The 26,539-nt window shown below is 39.3% G+C and overlaps 1 protein-coding gene across 1 annotated transcript in view; it reads left to right on the top strand.

Annotated features, from left to right (window-relative positions):
- cog5 (component of oligomeric golgi complex 5) overlaps positions 1-26,539 on the top strand; it is a 126,463-nt gene that overhangs the window by 60,274 nt on the left and 39,650 nt on the right. Inside the window, exons 7-11 of the mRNA XM_073066321.1 lie at positions 1,566-1,696; positions 18,077-18,242; positions 18,370-18,479; positions 20,631-20,708; positions 25,585-25,666. Of these exons, the coding sequence (XP_072922422.1) occupies positions 1,566-1,696; positions 18,077-18,242; positions 18,370-18,479; positions 20,631-20,708; positions 25,585-25,666 (567 nt within the window). The remainder of the gene's footprint in view (positions 1-1,565; positions 1,697-18,076; positions 18,243-18,369; positions 18,480-20,630; positions 20,709-25,584; positions 25,667-26,539) is intronic.

The raw sequence follows: 26,539 nt of genomic DNA, 5'->3' as shown, positions 1-26,539 counted from the left end.
TCAGAGTTGCTCCTCATTCGTAACAGTACTCTACCAATACTAATACAGTACTACAAAACTGTATTGGTTCCTAATAGTTATTGACAGAGGAATTAATCCAGTGCATGCTGCTATGTTCTGTTGATCGACTGTAAATGAACAAAATTAGCACAGACATCTCGTGCAGATAATGGATTGCCTTCGTACAATGCTTTAGGCTACATCCACACAACGCCAGATAAATCCGTAACCGATGCTTTTTCTCTTCGTTTTTACCCTCCGTCCACACTAAAACGGCGTTTTCATCCCCCGAAACCGGAGCTTTTCAGAAACGCTTTCCAAGGTAGATATTTTTGAAAATGCTGCTCCGGCAGATCAGTATGGACTGGGTAACTGGAGATTTCTGAAAACGCTGTCAGACGCTGTCAATGAATAGCACGCTATTTCATTGTTTTCTTCAACGCAACCTAACAATTTCAGAACAGACGGCAACGAGACTGAAGCCAGAAGAGTTAGAAATGTACTCACCTGTGCATGTGCAGCAGGAGAAGATTAGCCAAAATCTCCGTTTCAGTGTGGATAGAGATATTTTCAAAAACGCATAGTGTGGATGCCTATCGTTTTTACGCAAAACCGGCGTTTTCAAAATTATCCAGTCTAGTGTGGATGTAGCCTCAGACCAGGGATCGGCAATTTTTTTGCCTCTGGGCCGGATCGTGTTTTGATGAGTGGACAGTGGGCCAGATAAATGCCATCTAGTTATGTTTTGCCTCAAATTAATGGATAACACATGCTAGAAAATCATTTGTGCTTAAGGTTGCCTACCACTGCTTTAGATGATTGCAGCCTCAATCTGTATTTTTATTGAAACTTTCAAGATGATTGTCAATGCCTTCAAATTCTTCATAGCTCCAAACTTGTGAAGTAGTGAAATCATTGCATTTTTACATCTGGCCATTTCTTGCCTCTCCAAGCCTGAATGCTTAAAACCGCAGTGAGCAAAACAGTTCCAAATTGTCTTGCTGCGTATTACTTGCAAACTTTCAATGTCAGAAATCATTGTTATTTGAACACAAACACAAGTAAATGACTATATTTAAAAACTGTTTTCTCTGAGCCATGGAAGTGCACAAGACTGATGGAAGTTAGAAGCTGGTTTGTAACAGTCTCTCATACTACTTAAGCGGCTTTTTGTCCAAAATAAATAAAGAGAATCCCAGCTATTCTTTTGATTAGTTTTTCTCCTTTAAGAGTTGTTACAAATAAGTGGCAGTCCTGATTAACCGATGGCCCAATTAACCGGAATGTACTGTCTAGTTTTGGTGAAAGGCAATAAATATGGGAATATTTATTGCATGTTACGCATAACAACACAACTACTAAAGCAATTGTCCTCTATTTTTGTGAATGACTGATTTGCCACAGAAAATCTTGACAACGTCCTCGTTGTTCAAATGTAATCACAAAGGTTACAGCATGAAACTGCATTCAGCACATGCAGTCCCTATTAGTTTTCCAAACTAATGTACCAGCAGAGTTGTATTCCAGGTATTAAGAGTTCATTCTGTTTGTCTTCTGCTTCACAGATTATCTTTCACAAGGAGTTGATCTCTCTGGCATTGATGTTATAGAAAATGATCTTCTTTTTATTGCAAGAGCCCGACTTGAGGTTGAGAATCAAGCCAAGCGGTTACTTGAACAAGGAATGGAGACACAGGTAAATGCCTACACTTTGTAAATCAAAACACTCCTGACCTAAAGCTCTGAGATATAAAGAAACACTGGAAGCACTTAGAAGAGCAGGGAGCACATAAGGAAAAAGAAAAAAATAATGTTTCAAATTGTGTATTTCAAAATAAATGGAAAAGGGCAATGACAAGTTTTACGTCGCAGCAAGATTTGAGGAGGGAAAGAAAGGGCAAAAAAAATCTCTGGGGTTATCTGGCAATTGTGTCCTTTATGTTTGTGGAAAGGTTCGCTTAATAGATTTAGTGAGGATAGAGGTAAGTAAAATGAAATGAACAAAGCTGTGAAATGCTGGTCAGAGCTTTTGTTAAAACCTGAAGCCAAAAGGAGAAAGCTGCTAATGTTCAGCTGATCAGGCTGTGTATTACAGATGGATAATCTTGTAACTGAACTATTTAGTCCTGATTCAAGCAGGAGAAGTTATTACCTGAAACTAAGTGAGTGCACTATCAAGCTAATATTAGAGTTTGAAGAACAGCAACTCATCTTGTATCTGGATTTTTTATTGGTCATTTTTGTAGTAATGTTGTTTCATCTGTTGTATTAACTCAAATTTTCTCTCTCCACAAATGTAGCCTGATCTACTGAACAGTCTCCTTTTGGTTTCAGGTTTTAGCAGTATCTCTGACCTACATTTTACTGCTTTTATATGCCTGTGTTTTTTTTCCACTCTCTAACTATTTCCATTAAGCTATTAATCAGATGCTCCATTAAAAAATTGGTTTACACGGGCAACTGTGGCTTTATCCTATCAGATTTATTTCCTTTGTCCTATCCATTCTCCTCCACCCCCTCAAAGATATTCTCATTTTCCCAGTCAAGGGTCCTTGACTTAAAACATCAATTCTTCTGTTTACACAAATGTTTGCTGACCTGTTGAATATTTCGAGTACTTAGTTCTATAGTCAATATCTTGTGTTGAATGTAGAAAGTGTTTTCTCAATTTTTCAAGTAATAAGTTTCAAATGATGTGTTAAATTATGAATGATTTTGGTATGGATTTATAAACTTGAAAGTCTATTACTTCTGTTTTCCTCATTTGCCAACATCATAATATCAATTGAAGTAAAATTAAATGTACTGGTAGCTATGCTATAATGCATGCTTCCATAATTGGAATTGGATACAACACGATTGATGGTTTAAGAAACACTATTTGCATTATGTAGACTATCACATCTGTGAAAATCTGTTTAAATCTGTGTTTTGAAGGCAACTACAGGCTTTTCTGTTACAAATTGATTTTTTATAACATGAACTTTCTTAGGAAAGTAACTTTTACATTACAACTGTATTTCTGAAATACATCAGTGATATTGAGTAGTTGCTTTTAACATTTCTGTAATTATAGTAGTACATTTAACATATTTAATAAACAATACTTTAAACTTTTCGAATTCATATTGGTTATGGTAATGTTGCATTATCTAGCCACAGAAGGCATGTAGATTACTTTAGCTAGCTATAAAGTCAATTCTTGATGATATTCTATGACTTTTAAATTTAAAGTTGCTTGATATTCAGGCCTGACTTTCCACTCTGATATTAAGCAAACACTATTATCAATTTAATTACTTAAGATTTTTCTGTATTTGATTGTAATCAAGGGCCAAGTATTGAAGTTAGGTCATTGATTATTCAAGTAGCCCTTGTTCCATAGAGATTTTGGCTAAAGTCAGTACTTTATGTTATTTATGTTTGTTCAATAAAGCTCCAGGAAGTAATTATAGGGTGGAAAAACCTACTTAAATCATCCTTGAATAGTTCATTGTTGCTTTGAATGACCTATTCGATTTCATATTCTGCACATGAACTTGTTTTAGGCAAAGCTAAAATCTTAAAGGGATGTTATCCACTAGTGCTTTTCCCTATGTGGCAAAACATTAAAAGAAAATGAGGTCAGGTTAGGAAATGGGAGGTAGCTGTACAAAATCAAGAAGCTGCACCCATGCATGTAATGGTTAACATGAACATTTACATCAATAAACTGGAAAGAGGCAATCTTGTGATATGAAATTCTAGGAGTGAAGACACTTCTCAAAATTTTAAAGTTATATCTTCAAGGTTTTGATTGTGAGGGGGTTCCCTTTAAAGCTACTGTTATTTCAGCAGTGCACTGTTTCAAGGAAAGATCTTCCAATACAAAAGAAAAAGCATGAAGGTAAAGTTATTGATGGCATTCAGTGGCAGTGTCATTGCTGAGATCTATCAGGTATGTCCTAAGGGATATTATTAACCAAAAAACTGAAATGGACCAGCAACATAAACACTAAGACTATGAAAGTAGATCAGAGGCTTAAATACTGTGAAAAGTGTCTCTCTTCTTGACTTCCTGTAACCTTTCTACTAACAGCAAAATGCAATGCAAATGCAAAAAAAACATTACTGGGATACTTACCACTTTCCATGATAAGTTTAACTCTTTTAGAGCTCAGACAGTTTATCACATGCAAAATAAACCTGCCCACTTGTTTGAGCAATCATTCACTATGGAAATAATGCGGAAGGTGTGTAGCTCGGGTGGTTGATGTCTGAGTTGAGTTGGGTTCCTAAGATTGGAGAACAACTCAACTCAACCCGACAATCATTTACTATTCTTACAATGTATTCCCTTCAGCATTGCTGCAGCAAGGCTGCACATACAGTACTCACTGGGGCTACTCCCATACCACCAATCAAACCCTTGACTTCTGCACCAAGAACAAAAGCAGCCAACACATAGAAATATCACTTCCAGGTTCACCAGCACAACCTAGCCATCAACCAGTTGAGATCGCTTTGTAGTAATCAGTACGTCAGGAAGTCAGGTTATAGTTGCGTTGTCGAGACTGAACAAGACTGACTCACGTAAAATAAAATGAATAGATTTTCTTTGATGTGGAAAGGTGTTCAATACACAGATATATTTAGAAACTCTATTGAATGCTAAAATTTTTATGATACTCTAAACTCATCCTTAGTACCTACTAGCTTCTGCATGGCATTATGGAGTTTGGTGCTGGCAAGCGTATTTAATGATGCTTTCAGTACTGTTTTAGACATCATGAATTTAAGCACTTACAGGGTTTTGAAATTTTGCCAACGTTGTCTCTTGGGTTTGAATTTGAAGTCCCATTGTACCCTGTATCTTTGATGGCAATCTGGAAAGCAACTTGGGTTCCATCGTGTGGATATCAAAAATCCATAATGAATTAAGCTAATTGTGAGAGGTTGGTTGTGCCTCTAGGGCTGAAGTCTCAAATATATCACCTATTAATAGCTCATTAATCAGTTGATTGGATTTGCATTTTTAATAGAATGTTTTGTTGCTTGTTTAAAGAAAATTTGAATGGAGATTTAAGTTCTTTTATTGTCTTAAAGCAGCTAGGTTGGGTTGTGCAAGGAAGTATCGCTAAATTGGAATATATTCCAGATTTTAGCCCAAATGAAAACTAACTTTAAAGGTGCAAGATTATTTATGGAGCTTAATTTAGAGCTGGAACATTCATATAATGCTCTTTTTGGTGGTGGGGGTGGGGTAAGGAAATGTATTTTATAGTTAGTAAATATCCATCTGACAAAGGACTTAATTTATATGTTTATTCAGTAATAAAAAATCCCTTCAACAATGATAATAGTCTAACAGTATATGTCAACCGAGATGATCCAGAATTTTGGAGTGCTTGCTTTTGATTGCCATGAGATGATATGACTAGACATACCTTGATTATATTTTGTATGTTATTTAATCAATGAGTGACCCACTTCAAATTATTTGTGAATCATATTAGATATTATAAAATTTTATTTGTAGTAAATGGTCATATTGAACTATGGAGACATGCCTCGCTAACTTAACAAATCTATTTGTTGCCAAGATAGTAATGTTGTGGAAATTATCAATTGGTTTATTGACATCCATGGTTCCTGCACTCTTGTTCTGTGTGGAATGGATACAGAGAGTACATCTCACTGATCCTGCAACCATGGCACTAGGCAGTTTATCTGGTTTGGCACGGACTAGGTGAGCTGTAGGGCGTGTTTCTATTCTGTACTTTTCTATGACTCTATCACTCTATAGCCACTTCAGTCAAGCGGCAAGATTGGAATATCCTAGAATTGGGCTCAAGCCACTACAGACTTTTGCTGAAGTGAGAATGCCAGTACTGAACTACAGTTGACACATAATACTGCTGCTTGTGTTTCCTGGTAATAAAAATAAAGTTGGGAAAGTGTTCTTAGAATAATTATTGGTTGCCAAATACTTAATAAACTAAAGTAGAGATTTTCTTTTTAGGTAGCAAAGGATGCGCTGATCAAAGAGATCTATTGAAAGGGTTAGTAGATTTAGACAGCCAGGCAACCTTAGAGGTATCATCCATAAACTGTTAGATTCTGCACCCAGCCCATCACCGTCTAGAGACTATTATCTCATAAGTAGATAATGATTGTCTGACATCCAGCTTTTAATAAGAAAAAATGTATCTACAGTTTTCTGTCATATCCTCTTCTCTGCCTGCTGATTTTGTTCCTCTGCTTGGTAAAAGACTGAGTACAAAATTTGTTTTCATATTTCACCCCAATATTAAGCAATGATCACACATTTGCTGAATTACTGAAATTTCTTATTTTCTTCTCTGCAGCATTGCCTGATTACACCTGCCTCTTTTGCTGCCAAAACCCTTATTCCATTCCTTTGTTCCCTCTGGATTTGCTTATTCCAATACACTTCTGACTGAATGCCCAATTTTCTCAAGCATAAGCTTAGTTAAAACTCTGTTGTTGTATCTTCACTCAGACCATGTCCTGTTCACCCATCAACCTGTTGAGGTAGCATGACGGTTTGTGCAACATCTTAATTTAGAGGAAAATAGCTACTGTTTCCAGATGTTTTGTGGATTTGGTTCTCTTATTTCTCAAGCATAACTCAGCCCTTCAAATCCTTGGATATCTGAAACTTTAATTTTGTCTTCTTGTGCATTCCTGATTTTAATTGTTTCACTGCTAATAGTTGGAAGGTGAGTCATAAGCCTTTGCAAATCCTTCACTACCTTTCCACCTCTAAAACTCGATTCTCTGATCAAGCCTTTATTCACCTGCACTAGTTTCCAGTTATGGGTCTTGCTGTTAGATCTTGTTTGACAGTGTCCTCTGAAGCAGAATGGAATAGTTACTTCAGTGCGATAACACTAAATTGATTCAAATTCAATACTGTGAATTGATGTACAGAAATTCAGCTGCACTGGAGAGCCTGAATTTGGATGTGCAGTCCAGAAGAATGTACAGATGGAAGGTAATGTCATGAATTTGTAGATGAGGACAAGTACTTTGATTTTCATTTGGTTGGAGCTCAATAATTAAATTAACATTCCATAAATGAATAAATTATTTTTTTAAGTCATCTTTTGGTTACCCTGTTTTACATTGTAGTGGTTATAATGTTTGTTGACAGTTTCCAGAAAAAGACCTGAGTGGAATTGGTTATGTTTAAAATGCGAAATGATCAGTGAAGTGGTGGAGCTGTAGGTGTTTTTTCTCTGGTATTGTTGAGTGTCATTCAAGACTCAAGATTGTTTATTGTCATTTTTCAGTGCAGGAGTGTAAAGGAGAATGAAATAATTGTTACTCCAAATCCAATGCAGCTTAAAAAAGCACAGTAAGCATAAAGAACACAATAAAAAGGCACAATAAATATAAATACAATTTTGTAAAACACAGTGTACAGTACAAGTAACTGTATATAAGTTTTTATACACACACACACACAAACAGACAGTATAGTTTTTCTTGCTCCTTATGGGTGGTGTGTATGGCTATTTTCACCTCAATCTCGGGTTCTCTATCAGAGGCCTGGGAACTTGAAGGTTCAGTGCAGTATCCTTGCTGTTCCTAGTAGTGTGCTCTTCTGGACTGAGATCTCATGTTGTTCCTAGGATTTGTTGAAGCCACTCTCCCAGTCCAGGTGTCACAGCTCCAAGTGCTCCTATCATCACGGGGATTACTCTGGCTTTAATCTTCCACATCATTTCTATCTGTTCTTTCAAGCCCTGATATTTCTCTAGCTTCTCATATTCTTTTTTCCTGATGTTACCATCATTCAGGATTGCCACGTCAACTATTGCTTTTTTCTGTTCCTTGTCCAGTATTACAATGTCTGGTTGGTTGGTCAGTACCTGATTGTCAGTCTGTATTTTGAAGTCCCACAGGATCTTAGCTCTGTCATTCTCCACTACCTTCTCAGGTGTTTCCCATTTGGTCTTGAGTGTGTCCAGTCCATACTTAGCACAGATATTCATGTACACAATTCCTGCAACTTGGTTATGCCATTCAGTGTATGCTATTCCTGCCTGCATCTTGCACCCTACTACTATATGCTTGATGGTTTCAGCAAATTCTTGCACAGTTTGCATCTTGGGTCTTGTCTGGTGTGATTGACCCCTCCTTCTTTTCCTCTTGTGCTCAGCACCTGTTCTTGTGAAGCCATGAGCATCACCTCTTTGCTGTCCCTCAGCCCTGCCATTTCCAGCCATCGGTAAGACTTTCTTAAATCAGCAACCTTTGATATCTGGTGATGGTATGCCCCATGCAGTGGCTTGTCCTGCCATGGCCTCTGGTTCTCTGGCTGTGCTTCACCCAGTTCCATTTCCACTTCCCCTGCTGTTGTCTGAGGTCTTCTCTGAGCAGGTCATCCTTGGGGTGGTGGGGGGGAAGCATCTTCCTGACATATTCATATATAGCATGCATATACAGTATATAAGAAATACATATTTTTCTCTTCGGTTGCTCATCGACATCCAGTGATGACGTCCACTCCTTTAACGGTGAAATCTTTGATGACTATACAGTCCTATCCTGGACCCACAAGTTCTATTGCAGGTGGGACATGCATATGTGGTAGTGGTAGTAGTGATGGCAACCATGGCTGCATTTCTCCTGGCTTTCTTCTGCTGCCTTCTGGTTGTTCTTTCCATCTCCAGAATACGAACCCAGTCCCTACACTGTCGCCAAGTGATACGGTCAGCAGCAACATCCTCCAGGTCCTCGGGTCTGATCTTGCATGTCCTTAAAGCATTCTTCATCTGATCCTTATAGCACTTCTTTGGCCCTCCAGCTGAGCATCGACCATGATGTAGCTGGCCATGTAACACTTTATGGGGTAGCTGACATGGGGGGCATCCTTACCACGTGCCCCAGCCACTACAGCTGATGCTGGGTGATCATGGCCTCAATACTTCTGCTGTTGGTCTTTACAAGTATTTCAGTGTGAGGCACCCACACACGCCAGGTAATTCCCAGGATGCGCTGAAGGCAGCTTATGTGGAAGTGCTCCATGGAATTGATGTGACGGCTGTAGGTTACCCAAGCTTCACAGCCATAAAGGAGGGTGGTGACACAGATCGCTTGGTATACGGCAACCTTTGTGGAGGGACAAAAGCTCCTGTTCTGAAAGACTCGACACTGAAGTCTCCCAAAGGCAGCTGATGCCTGTTTAATGCAGCTCTGGATGTCGTTGTCAATGCTGCTATCCTCAGAGAGAATGCTCCCCAGATATATGAAAGATGACACTACTGACAGCTTTTCATCACCAACAGTGAAGGCAGGTAGAGTGCGTGGGACACTGGTACTCCATTGGCAAACCACTTCTGTCATGGTGGTATTGACAGTCAGCCCCATCCTGCTGTACGCTCTCACTGCCGCAGCAAGGACAGTCTGAAGATCCTCTGGAGTATGGGCCACAAGAGCACAGTCATCTGCATACTGCAGCTCCAGGACCCGCTCTCTATGGAGTTTGGTGGTTGCATGGAGTCTCCTGATGTCAAAGAGGTTGCCATCTAATCTGACGTCCACCGCCACACCGCTGCTATCCTCAATCTTGTTGTGGAGAAGCTTGGTTACACAGGAGGAAGATGTTAAAGAGCACTGGTGCTAGCACACACCCCTGCCTCACCCCTGTGTGTACAAGGAAGGGCTTGGACTCTTGTCCTCCTATGGTCACCTGAGCAGTCATCCCATCGTGGAACTGGCGAAGGATGTTAACAAATTTATTGGGACAGCCAAAACTAAGGAGGACATCCCATAAGAGCTCTCTTTGCACAGTGTCAAATGGCCATAAACAGGTCCTCATGTTGCTCCCGGCACTTTTCCTGAAGCTGCCAGGCTGTGAAGATCATGTCGATCATGCTCCTGTTCTTCCTAAATCCACACTGCGATTCAGGCAGCATTGACTCGGTGATGTTGCTGATGAGCCTCTGAAGCATCACCTTAGCCAGGACCTTTCCAGCAACCGAAAGGAGTGATTTGCCCCTACTATTGCCGCAGATGGCCTTGTCACCCTTGTTCTTATAAATGACAACGATATTTGCATTTCTCCATTGCTGTGGGATGTTCTCATTAGTCCAGGCCTTGGTGATGTACTGGTAGACACATATATCCTCTGTTCTTCAGTAACTCAGCAGGGATATTATCAATGCCAGGGGACTTGTTGTTCTTAAGGGAATGGACAGCTGATAGAACCTCCTGGAAGGTTGCTGGTAGACTGAGGTCGCGGGTAGGAGGAAGTTCAGGCAGTTCGTCCAGGATGGTGGGGTCTGCGTCAGAATCCTGATTAAGCAGGGTGTTAAAATGCTCAGCCCACCTCAGCAGAATGGTATTCTGATTCTTCAGAAGTGTTTGACCATCTGCTGTTTTCAGGGGAGTAACGCATAGATTTATTGGGCTGTGGTTGGTTTTGACAGCATTGTAAAAATTATGCATGTCATTATAATCAGCAAAGGACTGGATTTCATGTGCCTTTTCAGTCCACCACTCATTTTGTATGGCCCGTATTGCCTTTTACACTTTCCTCCGAGTTGCCTGCCAGTGCTGTCTGATGCTGGTGGATGAAGGGTTATCTAAAGTTGCCCGGTGTGCTTTGTGAATATCCTTAAGCAAGTTGTGGATGGTATCTGAGTTATCGTCAAACCAGTCTTGGTGGTTCCTGCTCTTATGGTCAATGGATTGGGCTGATGCCTCATAGAGCGCAGAGCTATAGGTCCACTGTTGTTCCATGGTATTTTCTGAACTTATACAAGGTTCCAGCTCCCTTAGTTTCTCAGCTAGGATGTGTCGAATCTCACTTCTTACTTCTGTGTTTCTCAGGCGGTTGCAATTTAGCTGCTTTTTATTGAGTTTTTGCAGCCACAAGGCGGGGACGCACTTTCATATGGAGCTTGGCCACAATCATACAGTGGTCAGTCCAGCAGTGTGTGTATGTATGTACGTAAAATGATGCGAGGTGATGTGTATGTGGTGGGGAGTGATAGGGTGGAATAATGGGTGTAGGTAATCAGCCTGTCAGCTTGGGGGAAGTAATTGGTGGTCCTGGTGTGAATGCTGCGTAGCCTCTTCCCTGATGGGAGTAGGACATACAATCCATAAATGGGGTGTTTGGGATCTTGCATGGTATTGCTGGCCTTTTCCCAGGATCTTTCTGTATATATAATCATCTTGATGGATGGTGTGCTGGTGATGTGCTGAGCAGTTGTAACTACTTGTCATAGGATCTTTCTGACTGCTACAGTGCAGTTAACGTATCACACACTGATACAGCATGTTAGGATGCTCTCCATTGCGCATCTGAAGAAGATCGTGAGCTTTGGTGTGCGTAAACCACCTGTCTTCAGCCTCCTCAGAAGATAGAGGTGTTGGTGAGCTTTCTTGACTCTGGAGGATGTGTTCTGGGACCATGAGAGGTTGTATGAGATCTGAATTGCCATGAGTTTGAAACTGCTTGCAGTTTCCACTACTGTGCCAATGTAAAGAGGGGTGTGAGTGGTGTGGGTTTTCCTGAAGTTGACAGCCATTTCCCTTGTATTGTTGAAATTGAGGAAGAGGGTGTTTGCCTGGCACCAGGCCTCGAATTCTTCCATCTCCTTTTCATTGGCCATTTCATCATTGCTGGTGCTGAGCCCCACCATTGCCATTTCATCAGCAAACTTGACAATATGATTGCTTGGGTGTTTGGCTGTGCAGTTGTGTGTGAGCAGAGTATACAGCAGTGGGCTCAGCACTCTCAGCATTGCTGTGTAGCTGAGAGTGGGTTATCCTATGCTCCTGTTTCCATCCTTTTAAATTGTGTAAAAGGATGCCATTGGGGTTGATAAAAGTTACAGTTGTGAATTTTCAATGTGATTATGGTTATAAAATGTTTAAATGGCTGTTGTTTTCATATTGATGATGATATTTGATGATGTCAATCTTTTCTGTTTTTTTTATGGCCCTATGTCTTGTCTCCAGGCTTCCTATAGAGCATTCTGGATATTTAATAAATATTTCTTACGTGTGAATGGTGATACTGTATTCAAACAATATTGTAAAGTAACCTCTGAGAAGATTCCTCCTACTTTTACACCTGAGGCAAGCACCTGGAATTCTTAGTTAGCAATTTACACTGCTCTTATAGCTTTGTCTTTACTGTATGCGTTTCACAACTGATAATCGGAGATTCATTGTAAAATTAACCTCTGTTACAAGCGTTTGTGAATAAAAAAACAATGTTAACTTTGTACTGCATCCCATTATTTAGTAGTTTTTGATTTTTGGTATCTAGATTAACTTGTGAAAAGTGAATACAAAGAGCAAACATGAGGAAATCTGCAGATGCTGGAAATTGTCTTGGCCCAAAATGTCGACAGTGCTTCTTCTTATAGATGCTGCCTGGCCTGCTGTGTTCCACCAGCATTTTGTGTGAAAAGTGAATACTTTGGTTTTGATATCTAAAGTACTTGTCCAGTGGAATCACAGCATGGTTTACTATCTGTGTTGCATATGGGAGGGAGGTAGTAATTGAGAAAGCAAAACAATATATGGCAGGATTTGATGTATGGGAAAATATGGAAATCAAATTGTAAGTTGGTAGCACACCAAATAAGTCAATGGTCTCTCCAGCTCTGGTTATTTGTAGAAGGTCCAATTTTCACACTGAAAAAAGTCAAAAAGTGCAGAGGTTCTTCTATTATCTTGACATGCATTGAATAGCTTCTTCTTTTGACTCCACCCTTATCCTTCAGCTAAACAGTCTCAAATGGGTCCAAGCTCTGCTTGCTTGTCATCTATCTGACACCTTTCTTTCCAGTACATTGATGGCTTGTTTGGTGCCATTTTATGCTGAACAAGAAAATTCCATCAATTTTAATGATTTTCACTTTTCTCTCACCTCTTTCCTTTTCCTTGACACTCTTTCTTTGTTCAGGTTCAAGTTTAGTGTCATCTGACAGACCACAGTGCTTCCACACAACATATATATATTAAAAATATACTATAAATAGCTTAATAAAATATAATTCAAAATGCATATAGTAAAATACTGCACAGCTAAACAATACAGTAAACAGCTTGCTGACTTAGTGATGAGACCTTGGTGGTGGCAGGGTATTCATTAGTCTCACAGCCTGAGGGGAAAAGCTCTTACCCACTCGAGCAGTCCTAAAACTGATGCTACCACACAATGATGCAGGCACAGGGACAGGGAGTCTTCTCAAAATATGTAGACGCTGCTGTGCCTTCTTGATTAGTGAGCAGGTGTTGTGGGTCTAAGTTAGGTTGTTATGTGCGCAGCAAGGAACTTTGTGCTCTTTACTCTCTCCTCAGCAGAGCCACTGATGTGCAGTGGAGATTGGTCGACCTGTACCTTTCTGAAGTCCATAATCTTCTCTTTTGTCTTGTTCATGCTGAGACTCGGATTGTTGTTCTTGCACCATTTGACAAGCTTCTCTACCTCCTCTCTTTATGCTGACTCATCATTGTTGCTGGTGAGACCAACCACTGTATGTCATCAGTGAACTTGATGTGGCTTGAGCTGTATCTGGCAGAGTAGTTGTGAGTCTGCAGAAGACTGAGCATGCAACCTTGGGGTGGGGGGTATCACCTGTGCTCAGCATGATGAAGCTTGAGATGTTGCTGCCATCTTGGACTGACTGGGATCTTTCCATCAGCAGGACCAAGATCCGGTTATAGAGAGGGATGTTGAGTCCAATTAAGGCAATTTATTCCCCAGCCTCTGAGGGGTGATTGTGATCAATGCCAAGCTGAAGTCAATGAACGACATCACACGCAGGCATCATTTTCTAGGTGGGACAGGACAGAGTGGAGGGCTGAGACTGCGGCATCATTTGAGCAGTAGGAGAACTGGGAAGGGTCCAATGTATCTGGAAGGTGGGATTTTATGCAATGCATTGCCAGCTGCTCAAAGCACTTCATGATTGTTGAAGGAAATTCCACCGGCCGGTAGGAGTGGACTGTTTCGGAGAGATACTAAAGATGTCCATTAAGATCTCTGTTAGTTGGCCACGCAGTCCCTCAGCACCTGACCAAGTCTGTTGTCCGGCCCTACAGCTTTGCATAGGTTTACCCTGCCTAGTGTCCTCCTCGCATCAGCTGCGGCCAACAGCGTGCCTGATCCTCAGGAAAAGAGGAGGCTTTCCTCGATGTCACATCATTCAATTGGTCAAATCGTGCATAGAAAGCATTCATGAAGGGAGTTGTCATCATCATGGACCCACAGGGTGGACTTGTAATCGGTTATGGTTGGTACACCTTGTCACTGCACCGTGTGTCCCTGCTGTCAACAAGGTGTCTGTTGATTTTCTGTGCGTACTTACAATTTGCCTTCCTGATGGTATAGGCGAGCATGGTGCTTGCTGACCTTAGTTGTCATGTACCCCAATCTGAAGGCATTGTCCTGATCCCTAAGCAGTGCACAGTCAGCCATGGTTTCTGATTTACCCTGGCAGTGTAGTTTAATCACAGTAATGTCCTCAAAACATTTTTCTAGGTAGCTAGTCACTGATCCTGTATATTTATCAGTGTTGGCATAAAGATCATAGGTATCCACCTTTCTGAATATACTTCTAGTCGTGCTTTTGAAGCAGTCTTGCAGCGCTGAAGTGGCATCTTCTGGCTAGGTCCTGATTACCCTGTGAACTAGTTTGACTAGTTTAACCAATAGTCTATATGCAGGAATTAGCAAAATGGATATGTGGTCTGACTATCCAAGATGAGAACAAGGTTTAGCATTGAAGGCTCCACGAACATCAGTATAAAACAGGTCTAATACATTCTCTCCTCAGGTTGTGAAGTTGATACTGGTAGAAATTTGGCATTCTCTTTAAATACTAAGACTTATTGTTCAAATGCTTCCAATATGTGTTCATTTATCCTCAACCCTGGATTCCTTGTAAACATTGGCCAAAAGGGCTTTTTGCTTTGTTCATTCAATATCCCCACATTTCAGATGTTACCTCATGAAGCAAAATAGGCTCCCATAAACTTTTCAGCAACTTTTCCCTAGTTTCCAGATTATACCCCTTAATTTCAGAGAATTCTGAGATGATGACCACTGAACAAATCTTCTATTTCCTTCCTCCTTAAAGGACAATACTGTCCAGGACATTCTGGCTACCTGCTCCACCTTCTGCTGCAATAGCTAATCCTTTTTTCAAGGCACCTTCCTATACAACCACTTTCTTTCTTCTCCACTGCCTAGAGCTGAAACACACTTCACAGGTGGAGTAGCAAATTCCTTGTACTTCCAGTTTAGTTCACTACATTTACTACTCTGTGTCCTATTACCAGGGCCTGACTTTAGGCAGGGCTAGGCTGGGCTGCAGCCCAGGGGCCAGAGCTGCAGAGGGGCCCAAAATAGGTAGCTATCACCATGGCGGACAAAAAAATTACGAGAGTGGAGCACAGAAAAGAAAAAAGAAACAAGAAAAAGAGGACCGTGAGAAAGAAGCATAAAAAAAAACATTGAAATTGACAGAATTTTTTAAACCTGTTCTCGATGATGCAGCAGCACCATCGCTCTTGTCACAGTCTGAGACCAGTGGACAAATGGAGATTTGTTCAACAGCTAGCGCTAGCACCAGTGTTAGCACAGGACCACCGTCCTTGCCACAGTCAGCAGCTAACGTTGAAGAGGCAGAGAGCATGACTTTGGGATTCCCGACCATAGAGGCCTCTGAACATTCAAGTCAGGCCGCCATTAATGTTAACGTTACCGCTACTGAGGATCCAGCACTGATCCTGGTCGCTGGGGAAAGGAAACATTAGATGATTCAATCCGAACATACTGGGCTAAGAAAGGGCCAGAGTCCTGCCAGAATAAGGATGAGGATATCAAAGCTTCGGAACGAGTATACAAGCAGCAGAGACGTTTTTTCTCCAAATTTCACTTCAAACACAAGCTCGTAAATGGTGGGTACATATCAAGGCAATGGCTCTTATATTCCCCTTCTTGATCAAGGACTTTGCTGCCAAGAAATCCAGAAGAACTAGGCTTTAATTTTTAAAAACGAGCATCTGACTTTGTAAATATCTAGACTTGTGCATCAGTGCTGTTCCTCTTTTTGTGGCAATGGGCTAATAGTTGACTGTTTACAAACCTAGTAAGTAATAAGTGGTCTTTACTCTGCAAGCCACATAGCACAGCAACAGGTTAGTATGTGCTAGATCTCATTTTTCAAAAAGATTGTTGGAGTATTATCAAGTTTCCTAGTTTGCCATAGTGCCACCTCTCTTGGCCTTTTTGTCTCTCGTTTCCTTTTTACTTCCTCAGTACACACGGTTGAGAAGAATACCTAGATAAAAATGCTTTGGCATTGTTTGACAAATAAGGTCTATGGTATGTGCAGCAATAGCTAAATAAAGATTTAAGATTGGGTACATCATACTTCGTCTCCCTCATAACTTTTTCTAAACCTAGGTCAATTTTTGAGTGCTTTCAATGCTGTCCTTCAAACTTAAGAATCTGCATTACTTACTGTCCAATGTCTTGGTCCACAGCTTTGATATTTAGACCAGTACGACCTTTGCTCTTGTTCTTGCCTTTTTTTGCTTGGTACAGCAGCATTTTACAGTGTCGACAGGGGCCTATCAGGGCCTCCAGCCCAGGGGCTGCGGCCCCACTAAATCTGGCCCTGCCTATTACATAGGGAGCACAATTTGTAGCTTGGAGTAAGAGCTTGCATTACATCTCCAGTCCACCACCATAACCTAGTGCTTCCTGTCATTTTAATTCTTTATCCCATTCTCAGTCTGGCTTCTTGTATTGTCCTTATAAAGTTCAATATAAGCTCGAGCAATAGCACTTCATCTTATAATTAGCTAGAGTGCAACATTCCAATCTCAGTAAATCATTTCCTTATTTTTATTTTAGATTTCCAGCATTTTCAATATTTTCCTTTGGTAAATTCAGATGATTCTGTTTCTTTCATTTGCACTTTCCTTTTGTTTCCTTACTTGTCCTACGACCCTTTTCACTTTTCATTCTTGCCTGTCTCTGCTTTTCTGCCCTGCCATAAGCCTTGTCTTTTGTATTCCTTATTGCATGGTAATACAGATGCGAATATTCCATGTTTGTTTGCAATAATTTAATTCCTGTCCATTTATGTAGGTCAACTGGATTGCCCTATTTCATTGCTCATTTTTTTCAGGCGAGCTGGCAGTCTGGTGTATTGTAAATTACCACAACAGCAGTCACCATACTTTCTTTTTTTGATATTTCAAAGCGCAGTTCCTTGCATTAATACAGTTGAACTCAATGTAAACTTCATATTAAATATTATAAATTAATATTAGAGATCATCAGTGTATACTAGCTTTTAAATGCTAATCAGAGGGAATGGATAAAGATAATGCAGTAAATCTTTCCCAAGATTGACTGATATAAAATACAGCATATTAGCCACTGACAAAATTATTGCCATTAGATAAAATAGGTAGTATTAAACTGATGTATGAGGGGTGATTGATAAGTTTGTGGCCTAAGGTAGAAGGAGTCAATTTTAGAAAACCTAGCACATTTTTTTTCCAACCGAGTCCCCTCCTGCATTTACACACTTAGTCCAGCAGTCATGGAGCATAAGGATCTTGGACCTCCAGAAATTGTCTACAGCATGGGTTATTGATAAGTTCGTGGCTTAAGGTAGAAGAAGGTGAGTTATACAGCTCTCGTTACATGCACATGCAGGCCAACTCTTTGAGTGATTATGCAGAAAGTTTGAAGTTAATAACTCATCTCCTTCTACCTTAGGCCATGGTAGACAGTTTCTGGAGGTCCAAGATCCGTATGCTCCACGACCACTGGACTAAGTGTGTAAATGTCGGAAGGGACGATGTTGAAAAATAAATGTGCTATGTTTTCTAAAATTGACTCCTTCTACCTTAGGCCACTAACTTATCAATCACCTCTCGTATAGTGTTTCATGCTTTATATAGTATTTCAGGAGTCAGAATTTTTTTTTGGTTTGATGTTTTTTAAATAATAAGAAAGAACAGATCTGGCAAATTATCTTGTTACATGTTTAAGGTATAATTTTTTTTTTCTTAAAATAAGAATCCTACACAGGTAGGAACCGCACTTCAAGTTTTCTACAACCTTGGAACATTGAAAGAGACCATTAGTAACGTAGTAGATGGGTATCGGCTGTCTCTTGAAGATAATATTGGCAATGCTTTGGATATAAGAGTGTTAACTCAGCCAATTCAAGCCACCATGAGAGGTAAGTTTAACTTAATATGGGAATAGCAAAAGCATTTAGTAAAATAACTGAGACCTTCATAATTTGTCTTTAACTGTGACTGGATATATTTGTCTTTTCCATTCCTGTATGTTTTTTGTATTACTAGGACCTGGACGAGCCACAATGCCTCCTCCAGGCAATACACCAGCTTTCCGTGCAGCCCTTTGGACAAATATGGAGAAACTAATGGATCAAATTTGTGCTGCATGTGGACAAGTAAGATTTTGCTGATCAGTTTTTATGAAATTTAATTAGGAATTACAGCTCATTGATGCTCAATTCTTCCTCGTTTATTGATTTTTAAATCCAGATTCATAGCATCCACCTGCAGGGCCATTGACATCTTGCACACTAATGTTATCTTAAGCTGTTGTAGCATTTGGCTTCAAAAAGATGCTTATTAATGGCCTGCATTGCATCATTATTTGATGTTAAAATCACAAAGATTATTAGTTCAAAAAGTGTTGAGTTTTTCATTGAAGTCATTCCCATTCAGTTTTTGTTTCATTTCCCCATTTCCTAATTTGAATATATTAGAAGCAAACTCATACAGTTGGATCGCCTGTCAAGTGCACTCTTATTCTAGTTTTCAAGAGTAACATTTATTAGTGTCTAAAATTTTGCAATATTTGTTCTAATGGTTCTAATGGTTTGAGCCAGTCTATATTCATCCCAGCCAATTAGTTCACAGTCTTTTTGATCTTTTTCTTTTGGAGTTCCCAGACCACTATTAGAATGTTACTCCACATATGTCAATCTTAAAGAGATTTGAAAAACCAAATGTGCTGCTTTACCCCTGTCAAAACTGTTGAAGTAATGTCTGTTGATGCCACAGTCAGGGCATAATCTGAAATTCAGCAGAAAGTATATTAATTAGAAATGTTTTCCCATTCCACCAGAAGCAACAAAAACATGATTCCGGGATTACTGTAAATAGCTTCTGTAATCGTATCTAAAGTATTTCTTTGGTAACTCACTAAGCTTGGTGGTGGTTCTTGGATATATTTGCCTAACTGGTTTAAATCGTAGTTGGTGCCCTGCACGAACTAGATGCACAGATTTTCAGTTTCACTCTATGGTTCAAGTAGACCACAAGTACTTGGGTCAGAACCACAAAATATTTAGTTGCTGAAAACTGGATCTGAAATAAATATCAATTTTTATTGAGGAAAATTAAAATTAGGTCCCCTTTGGACTATGGAGGTAGGTGCTCTTATGGGTGTTGTAGAAGAACTAAGAGTGGAGTGCATGTCATCATACAAAATCAATCGCATGCAGAATTTCAGATTTCTGTGTTGTTTTGTTGTTGAGCTGTATGTGAGAAACAGACATAATATTTTGTTACTTATCTTTAGATTAGCTAGGATGTACAGTAGAAATAGTATTATCAGCTCAACTGCTGAAGCCCCAATGTGCTTTTAGAAGTGTTTCTCTAAAATCACTCTACTCATAATTATGCACCTTTAGTATTTGTATAATTTGAACCTGTACGAATTAGATTACCTAATGATTTTATTTTCTACCATATTTGAAATCTGTACTACTTCCAAAGGGAATACCTATTTGGAGATGCCACTCATTTAATTTTCTGAGCAAAAGGTGACTCTTTGGTCACTTTAAAAAAAAAATCCCTGAAGTTGTTCATAATCTGAGTTGTATCTTTTTCATGCAAAGAATATGGCTTCTTTGAGAATATATCTGGAGCAACACGCACAAAATGCTGGAGGAACTCAGCAGGTCAGACAGCATCTACGGAGGGGAATAAATATTCAATGTTTTGAGCCAAGACATTTGATCAGGGCTGGAAAGGAAGGGGGGAGAAGTCAGAATAAGGTGGCAGAAGAGGAAGGAGTACAAGCTAGCAGGTGACAGATGAGCCAAGGTAAAGGGGTAAGGTAAGTTGGTGTGGGATGGGGCATGAACTAAGAAGCTGGGAGGTGATGGGTGGAAAAGATGAATGGCTGAGGAAGAAGAGGGAATCTGATTAGGGGAGAAAGGGAAGGAGGAGGGGAACCGGTGTGAGGTGAGGGAAAGAGTAACCAGAATAGGGAGCAGAAAAAGAGGAAGAGGCAAAATTACTAGAAATTAGAAAAATCTATGTTCATGCCATTTGGTTGGGAGCTACCTAGATGGAATATGTTGCTCCACCAACCTTAGTGTAGCCCCATTTTGTTATGTAAGTCATCTACTCAGAACTTAGATCATAGACCTACCATGAAACAATCTTTTATGACTTTACAGCAATCCTTGTTTAATACTGTTGAATTTCATTTGAAAAATGAAGATGATAATACTGCAATTAATAGGTGTTGATGTTTTCCTATGCCTGTAAATTTAAGTGGTAAATTGATGATTTTCTTTTCTTAGGTGCAGCACCTACAGAAAGTTCTGGTAAAGAAAAGGGATCCTGTGACACATGTCTGCTTTATTGATGAAATAACTAAGGTAATAACTTGTAATGCTGTAGAAGCTACTTCAGCATATCTAATGTACATGTTTATTTTTCTCAGTTGAATTCTTTCTCTCACATCTCATTCACCAGTAGTTCCTAGAGAACCTTGTCACTGTCCATATGCCTTTGTCGGTCTCCTCCATGGCACAGGTAATGTGTGATTGCTGTATGGCTGCTAAAGGAGTGTCCTTAAGGGCTGATGCTGTTCCCTGATTACAATACATCAAAGTACAGGTTGAATATCCCTTATTCGAAAATCCAAAATTTTTTTGAGCATTGACATGATGTCCCAAACAAAAAAGAATCCACAAGGCGCTGGGAAGGTTCCCAGGTGATGCGCAGCACAGACAGTTCTGAGAAATTACCTCACATATATAATGAACAGGTTAATAAAAAATAGAAAAGCACTTCATAAAGCGAAAAATGAAGATCTTGATTGTGTATTGAAAGAGTGGATTCATCAGTGTCAGAGTCAACATATGCTGCTTAATGATATGCTGATAATTAAACAAGCAAAGATCTATCAGTACAAATTGAAAATTGAGGGTAATTGTTAATATTCAGCTGGCTGGTTGGAGAAATTTAAGAATGTCTGCTGATCATGAAGCTACAGAGAAATTAATTGATGAGTTTGCCAAGATCATCGCTGATGAAAATTTAACAGCAGAACAAGTCTAAATGCTGATTATTTTTATACCTTACATAAACCTATTTTTTAAAAAATAAGTAAAATACAAATACAGTTTACTGTAGCCTTTTAATCAAAATGACATCGTAGGTGGAGACTGAAAGCCTGCTGTTGTTTGCACTTGATTTAGGTATTCTCCCAATGTTGCTGTGCTGTTTTTGTTACCCTGCACTCATTATATTTTCATTATATTAATGATATGTAATAATTTGCACTGTTAATTACATTTGTGTGATGATCAAGTGTCAGGCAAAGACTGCTTACCAGTAGCACATAAATTCAGAGTCTGAAATGATGGTAATTCCAAGGTATCTCATTATATATTCCAAAATCCAAAAAAAAACTGAAATCTGAAACAGTTCCAGCCTCAGGCATTTTGGATAAGAAGCAATCAACTTGTAATAGAAGCTGCAGTGAATTGGGAATGTCCTGACAAAGCCTGCAGAGTACAATTTAATGCACATTTTTGGGTAAAATCCATAGCACTGCTTGAGATTAGTTTCAAGCCAATTGCACTTTTTGGAAGGACCATATTTGGTACTGATTCTACATGCAATAATGTTTTAGTCCATCAAACAATGATAGCTAGAAATGCACAATGATTGAAAAGTGCTTCTTGATCTCAGGAAAATGTGTAGACTTTGTTCAACCTGTTCAACACTTGAAGGAAAGCAAATCACACTTAAAACTCTGAACAGAAGAAAAACTCCCTGGTAGACTTGATAAGGTGCAGCATAAAGATTATTGTGAAAAATAACAGCTCATAGTGTAGATGGCAGAATGAGAATAAATGTTCAATTTGTGGTTGGCAAATATAATGTATAATGTGCCACTGGAACTGGTGCAAAGGTCTTGACTTGTACAGTTCATATAAATGACTTGAATGACAATCATAATATGATTGAATTCCTACTGCAGTTTGAGAGGGAGAAGCGTAACTCACATGTATCTGTATCACAATTGAGTAAAGGTAATTACAGAAGCACGAGAGAGGAGCTTGCCCAGATGGATTGGAGGAGGATATGGGTGGGGATAACAGCAGAGCAGAGATGGCTGAAGTTTCTGGGAATAGTTCACAAGGGACAGGATAGATCTGTTCCACAGAGGAAGAAGTTCTCAAATGGCAGGGGTAGGCAACCGTGGCTGACAAAGGAAGTTAAGGACTGCCTAAAAACCAAGGAAAAGGCATATAAGGTAGCAAAAGTGTGTGGGAAGTTAGATGATTGGGAAGCTTTTAAAATCCAACAAAAGGCAACCAAAAAAGCTACAAGAAGAGAAAAGATGAAATATGAGGACAGATTAGCTAATAATATAAAGCAGGATACCAAAAGGTTTTTTCCATTTTATAAAGAGTATAAAGGAAGTGAGAGTTGATATTAGACCACTGGAAAATGATGTTGCTGAAGTAATAATGGGGACAAAGAAATGGCAAGATGAACTAAATGGGTATTTTGCATCTGTCTTCAGTGTGGAAGACACTGGCAGTAGGCCAAGAGGTCTGTGAGTGTCGGGGAGCAGGAGTTTGTGCTATTGCTATTACAAAAAAAATTTGCTAGGCAAACTCAAAGGTCTTTAGGTGAATAAATCACCTGGACCAGATGGACTACATCCCAGAGTCCTGAGAGAGGTTGCTGAAGAGATAATGGATGCATTGGTCATGATCTTTCAAGAATCACTTGAATCTGGCATGGTCCTGGAGGACTGGAAGATTGCAAATGTCACTCCATTTTTTAAGAAGGGAGGAAGGCAAAAGAAAGGAAATTATATGCCAGTTAGCCTGACTTCAGAGGCTGGGAAGGTGTTGGAGTCTGGGTAAGAGGTGCAGAAGGACTTGGGAATCCTCATGCAAGACTCCCAGAAGGATAATTAACAGGTTGAGTCTGTGGCAAAGAAGACAAATGCAACGTTAACATTTATTTCGAGGGGAATAGAATATAAAAGCAAGGCGATGATAGTGGTGAGGCTTTATAAGACACTTGTCAGGCTGGACTTAGAGTATTGTTAATATTGTTAATAGTTTTGGGCCCATGTCTCAGAAAGGATGTGTTGTCATTGGAGAGAGTCCAGAAGAGGTTCACAAGGATGATTCCAGTAATGAAGGGGTTAACGTATGAGGCGTGTTTAGCAGCTTTGGGCCTGTACTCACTGAAATTTAGAGGAATGCCGGGGGGGGGGGGGGGGGGGGAAGGGAGGGGAATCTCATTGAAACCTACTGCATGTTGAAAGGAATAGATAGGGTGGATATGGAGAGGATGTTTCCTATGGTGGGTGTATCCAGAACAAGAAGGCATAACCTCAAAATTGAGGAAGAATCCTTTAGAACAGAGATAAGGAAGAATTATTTTAACCAGAGAGTAGTTAATCTGTGGAATGCTCTGCCACAGACTGCGGTGGAGGCCAAGTCTGTGTGCATACTTAAGGTGGAAGTTGATTGTTTTCTGACCAGTCAGGCATCAAAGGATATCGCGAGAAGGCAGGTGTATAGGGTTGAGTGGGATCCGCAATCAGCCATGATGGAATGGCAGAGCAGACTCGATGGGTTGAGTGGCCTAATTCTGTTCCTATGTGTTATGGTCTTATACTGACGGTTGCTGAATCTGCTGATAACTCAATATTAGAAATTAAGTTATGAAAAGAACATTAGGAGGTTCCAGATGGTTTAAGGTAAGTTAAGCAAGTGGGAAAAGCTGTGGCAAATGAATTATTCTTGGGAAATTTAAAGTTGTCCAAATATGTAGAGAAAATCAAAAGCATATAATAGGTTATTCCAGAATATAGCAGGGTTGTTCCTGTGAACCATTTGTAATGCAAACAGTTGACGTCAGTAATTAAATCCCAAACTGAGTGGCCAAACAGCAAAAGATACCTGCAGTCCACAAGCAGCCTGTAAATCCAGAACACCAATCTACAAAAAGCTTATTCATATGTACAAACTGTCTATAAATTGGGTGTTCACAACCTGTATCAAAATGATGTGAGATTGCAGAACTCTGATACAAAGTGAACTAATGCATGATTTGATGAAGTGGAGCAAATAGTTAGCAAAGATAACAATGTTGTTTATTGCTTGGGGAATTGAATACAAAACTAGGAAGGTACAGGCTGCCTTGATTTTGTCTGCGCCAGAAAATATACAGAAATTGCTATACCTCCACAATATTGAGAAAAATGTTACCAAATGCACATCAAACTGATACAAAATAAACAATTATTATAGGTGGAAGGAGGGAGGAATCTCGTTCTGTCGTTCATTATAAGGCATTGAACTTCTGAATGTAAAAATATTCTGCATGTTAGTTTTTATGTAATGCTATTCATAAGTTGGATGGTGGTAACCCAGAGACACCCTGTAATGATTCATTTACTTAGAGCATTGGTAAGACTTCAATTTTCTTTGTGCTATTATTTTTCTTATTCAAGGAAGGATGTACAGTAAACACTAGGAAGCAGTTCAGAGAAGTTATACTAGATATTTTATGTGAAATTTTAGAATGAAATGTGACATTGAAACAAAAGTATTTAAGCACCAACCTTTTTGTGATATCCCCATGGAATATGATGTTGAATTCCATAGTATAATTGACATAGCTTGCAAAGTATTTAACATTGCTTGTTCTGAGATGCTCTGCTCTCTTATGTTGTCATTAGTTCTTGAGTACTTTAAAATTTACTGCTTTGTTGGATGCAAGAAATTTCTGTATGGTAGCATAGTAGTTTGCATGAGGCTATTACAGATCAGAGTGTCCGAGTTCAATTCTGGCATGCTCTGTAAGACAGTTGGTATGTTCTTCCCATGTGAGCATGGGTTTTCTCTGGGTGCTCTGCTTTCCTCCCACAGTCCAACAACATACTGGTTAGGAAGTTAATTGGTTATTGCAAATTCTCCTGTGATTAGGCTAGGGTTAAATAGGACAAGTTACTGTTTGGTGTGGCTCATTGGGCCAGAAAGGGCTGTTCTGCACTGTATCTCTAAATAAATAAATGAAATAAGCTCTGCAGTTTTGTACTCAGAATATTTTTCTTGCAAAGAATGCAGGTAGAGGCAGAAAGTAGCCATTCAGCTTGCATTGTTATCTAGCATAAATTCTAAGTCAATAGAATTTTGATTAAAATGTTAAGAAACACTCAGTTTCCTTTCTCTAAGAATAAGTGGAAATGTGTATTGATTTTTCTTCCTTTAGGATAGTCACACAGACATCTTGTATGCTTTCTGGAACTCTGTTACTGAAATGCTGACACTGAAATTCCAGCAAGCTACAAATTGTAAGTTTTGCTTTGAATTTTATATGTTGCAGCATCCTTGTATAAATACTGAAGAATTAAATAAATTGAGTATATTAATGTTATTATTACTTCTATCAGTCTGACTAATATGTCATCCTGGGTTGTGTAGTCAGGTTTTGACTGTAACTTTGAATGTAAACCTTAGTACTCTGCTTTGAATAATATTTCAGTTGAGTTGAAGTGATAGTATTGTGGGTTAAAGCCTGGTAATCTGACATGACCCAGCTTTGTGAGTTTGGTTCTGGATGGGTTTGAAAAACTACTAAATTCTTATGCTAGCTCCTTAAGTATGAATGCAGTAATCTCTGGACTTAGTAATATGTTATTGCTTGTTAGGCACCCTTTTGGTCCGACAATGTTGTTTTGTGTAGGTACAGTGTTGGGCCAAGATCTTGGAGAGGGATGGATGGCACATACAGAAAAAGTATTGTTGGATTCGTATGATTAAGCTAGGTAGTAGACTTGCAAAACAAATTAATATAGTCATTGACTCTGGAAATAAACAATATTCACATAACCATATTTGGATATATATTTAAAATATTTTAAATAAGTTTGCAAATTAATTTGTTAATTCTAATCAAAGTACAAGTGAATTGTGAAAGAATAACTGTAGTTTTAATCTTTGCTTAAAGCAACACAAATAACTCAAATGTACATATTAGTTCAAGTAAAATTGCAAGTCTGTGGTAAAATGAAACAATGATTCTTGAGTACTTTCATGCATATAGATACACATTACACACGTGCACAGTACTAGGCATGTGGAAAGTACAGGTAATTACATCTAAAGACATTAATCCAATGTTAATTAACGTTGTTAAACACTATGATTTTAGTCTGACTCTTTTA

The sequence above is a fragment of the Hemitrygon akajei genome, chromosome 14 (genome assembly GCF_048418815.1).
Source record: "Hemitrygon akajei chromosome 14, sHemAka1.3, whole genome shotgun sequence".
NCBI classification, from domain to species: Eukaryota; Metazoa; Chordata; class Chondrichthyes; order Myliobatiformes; family Dasyatidae; genus Hemitrygon; species Hemitrygon akajei.
The sequence above is the reverse complement of the archived record's forward strand: the minus strand, read 5'-3'. Positions and strand labels throughout refer to the sequence as shown.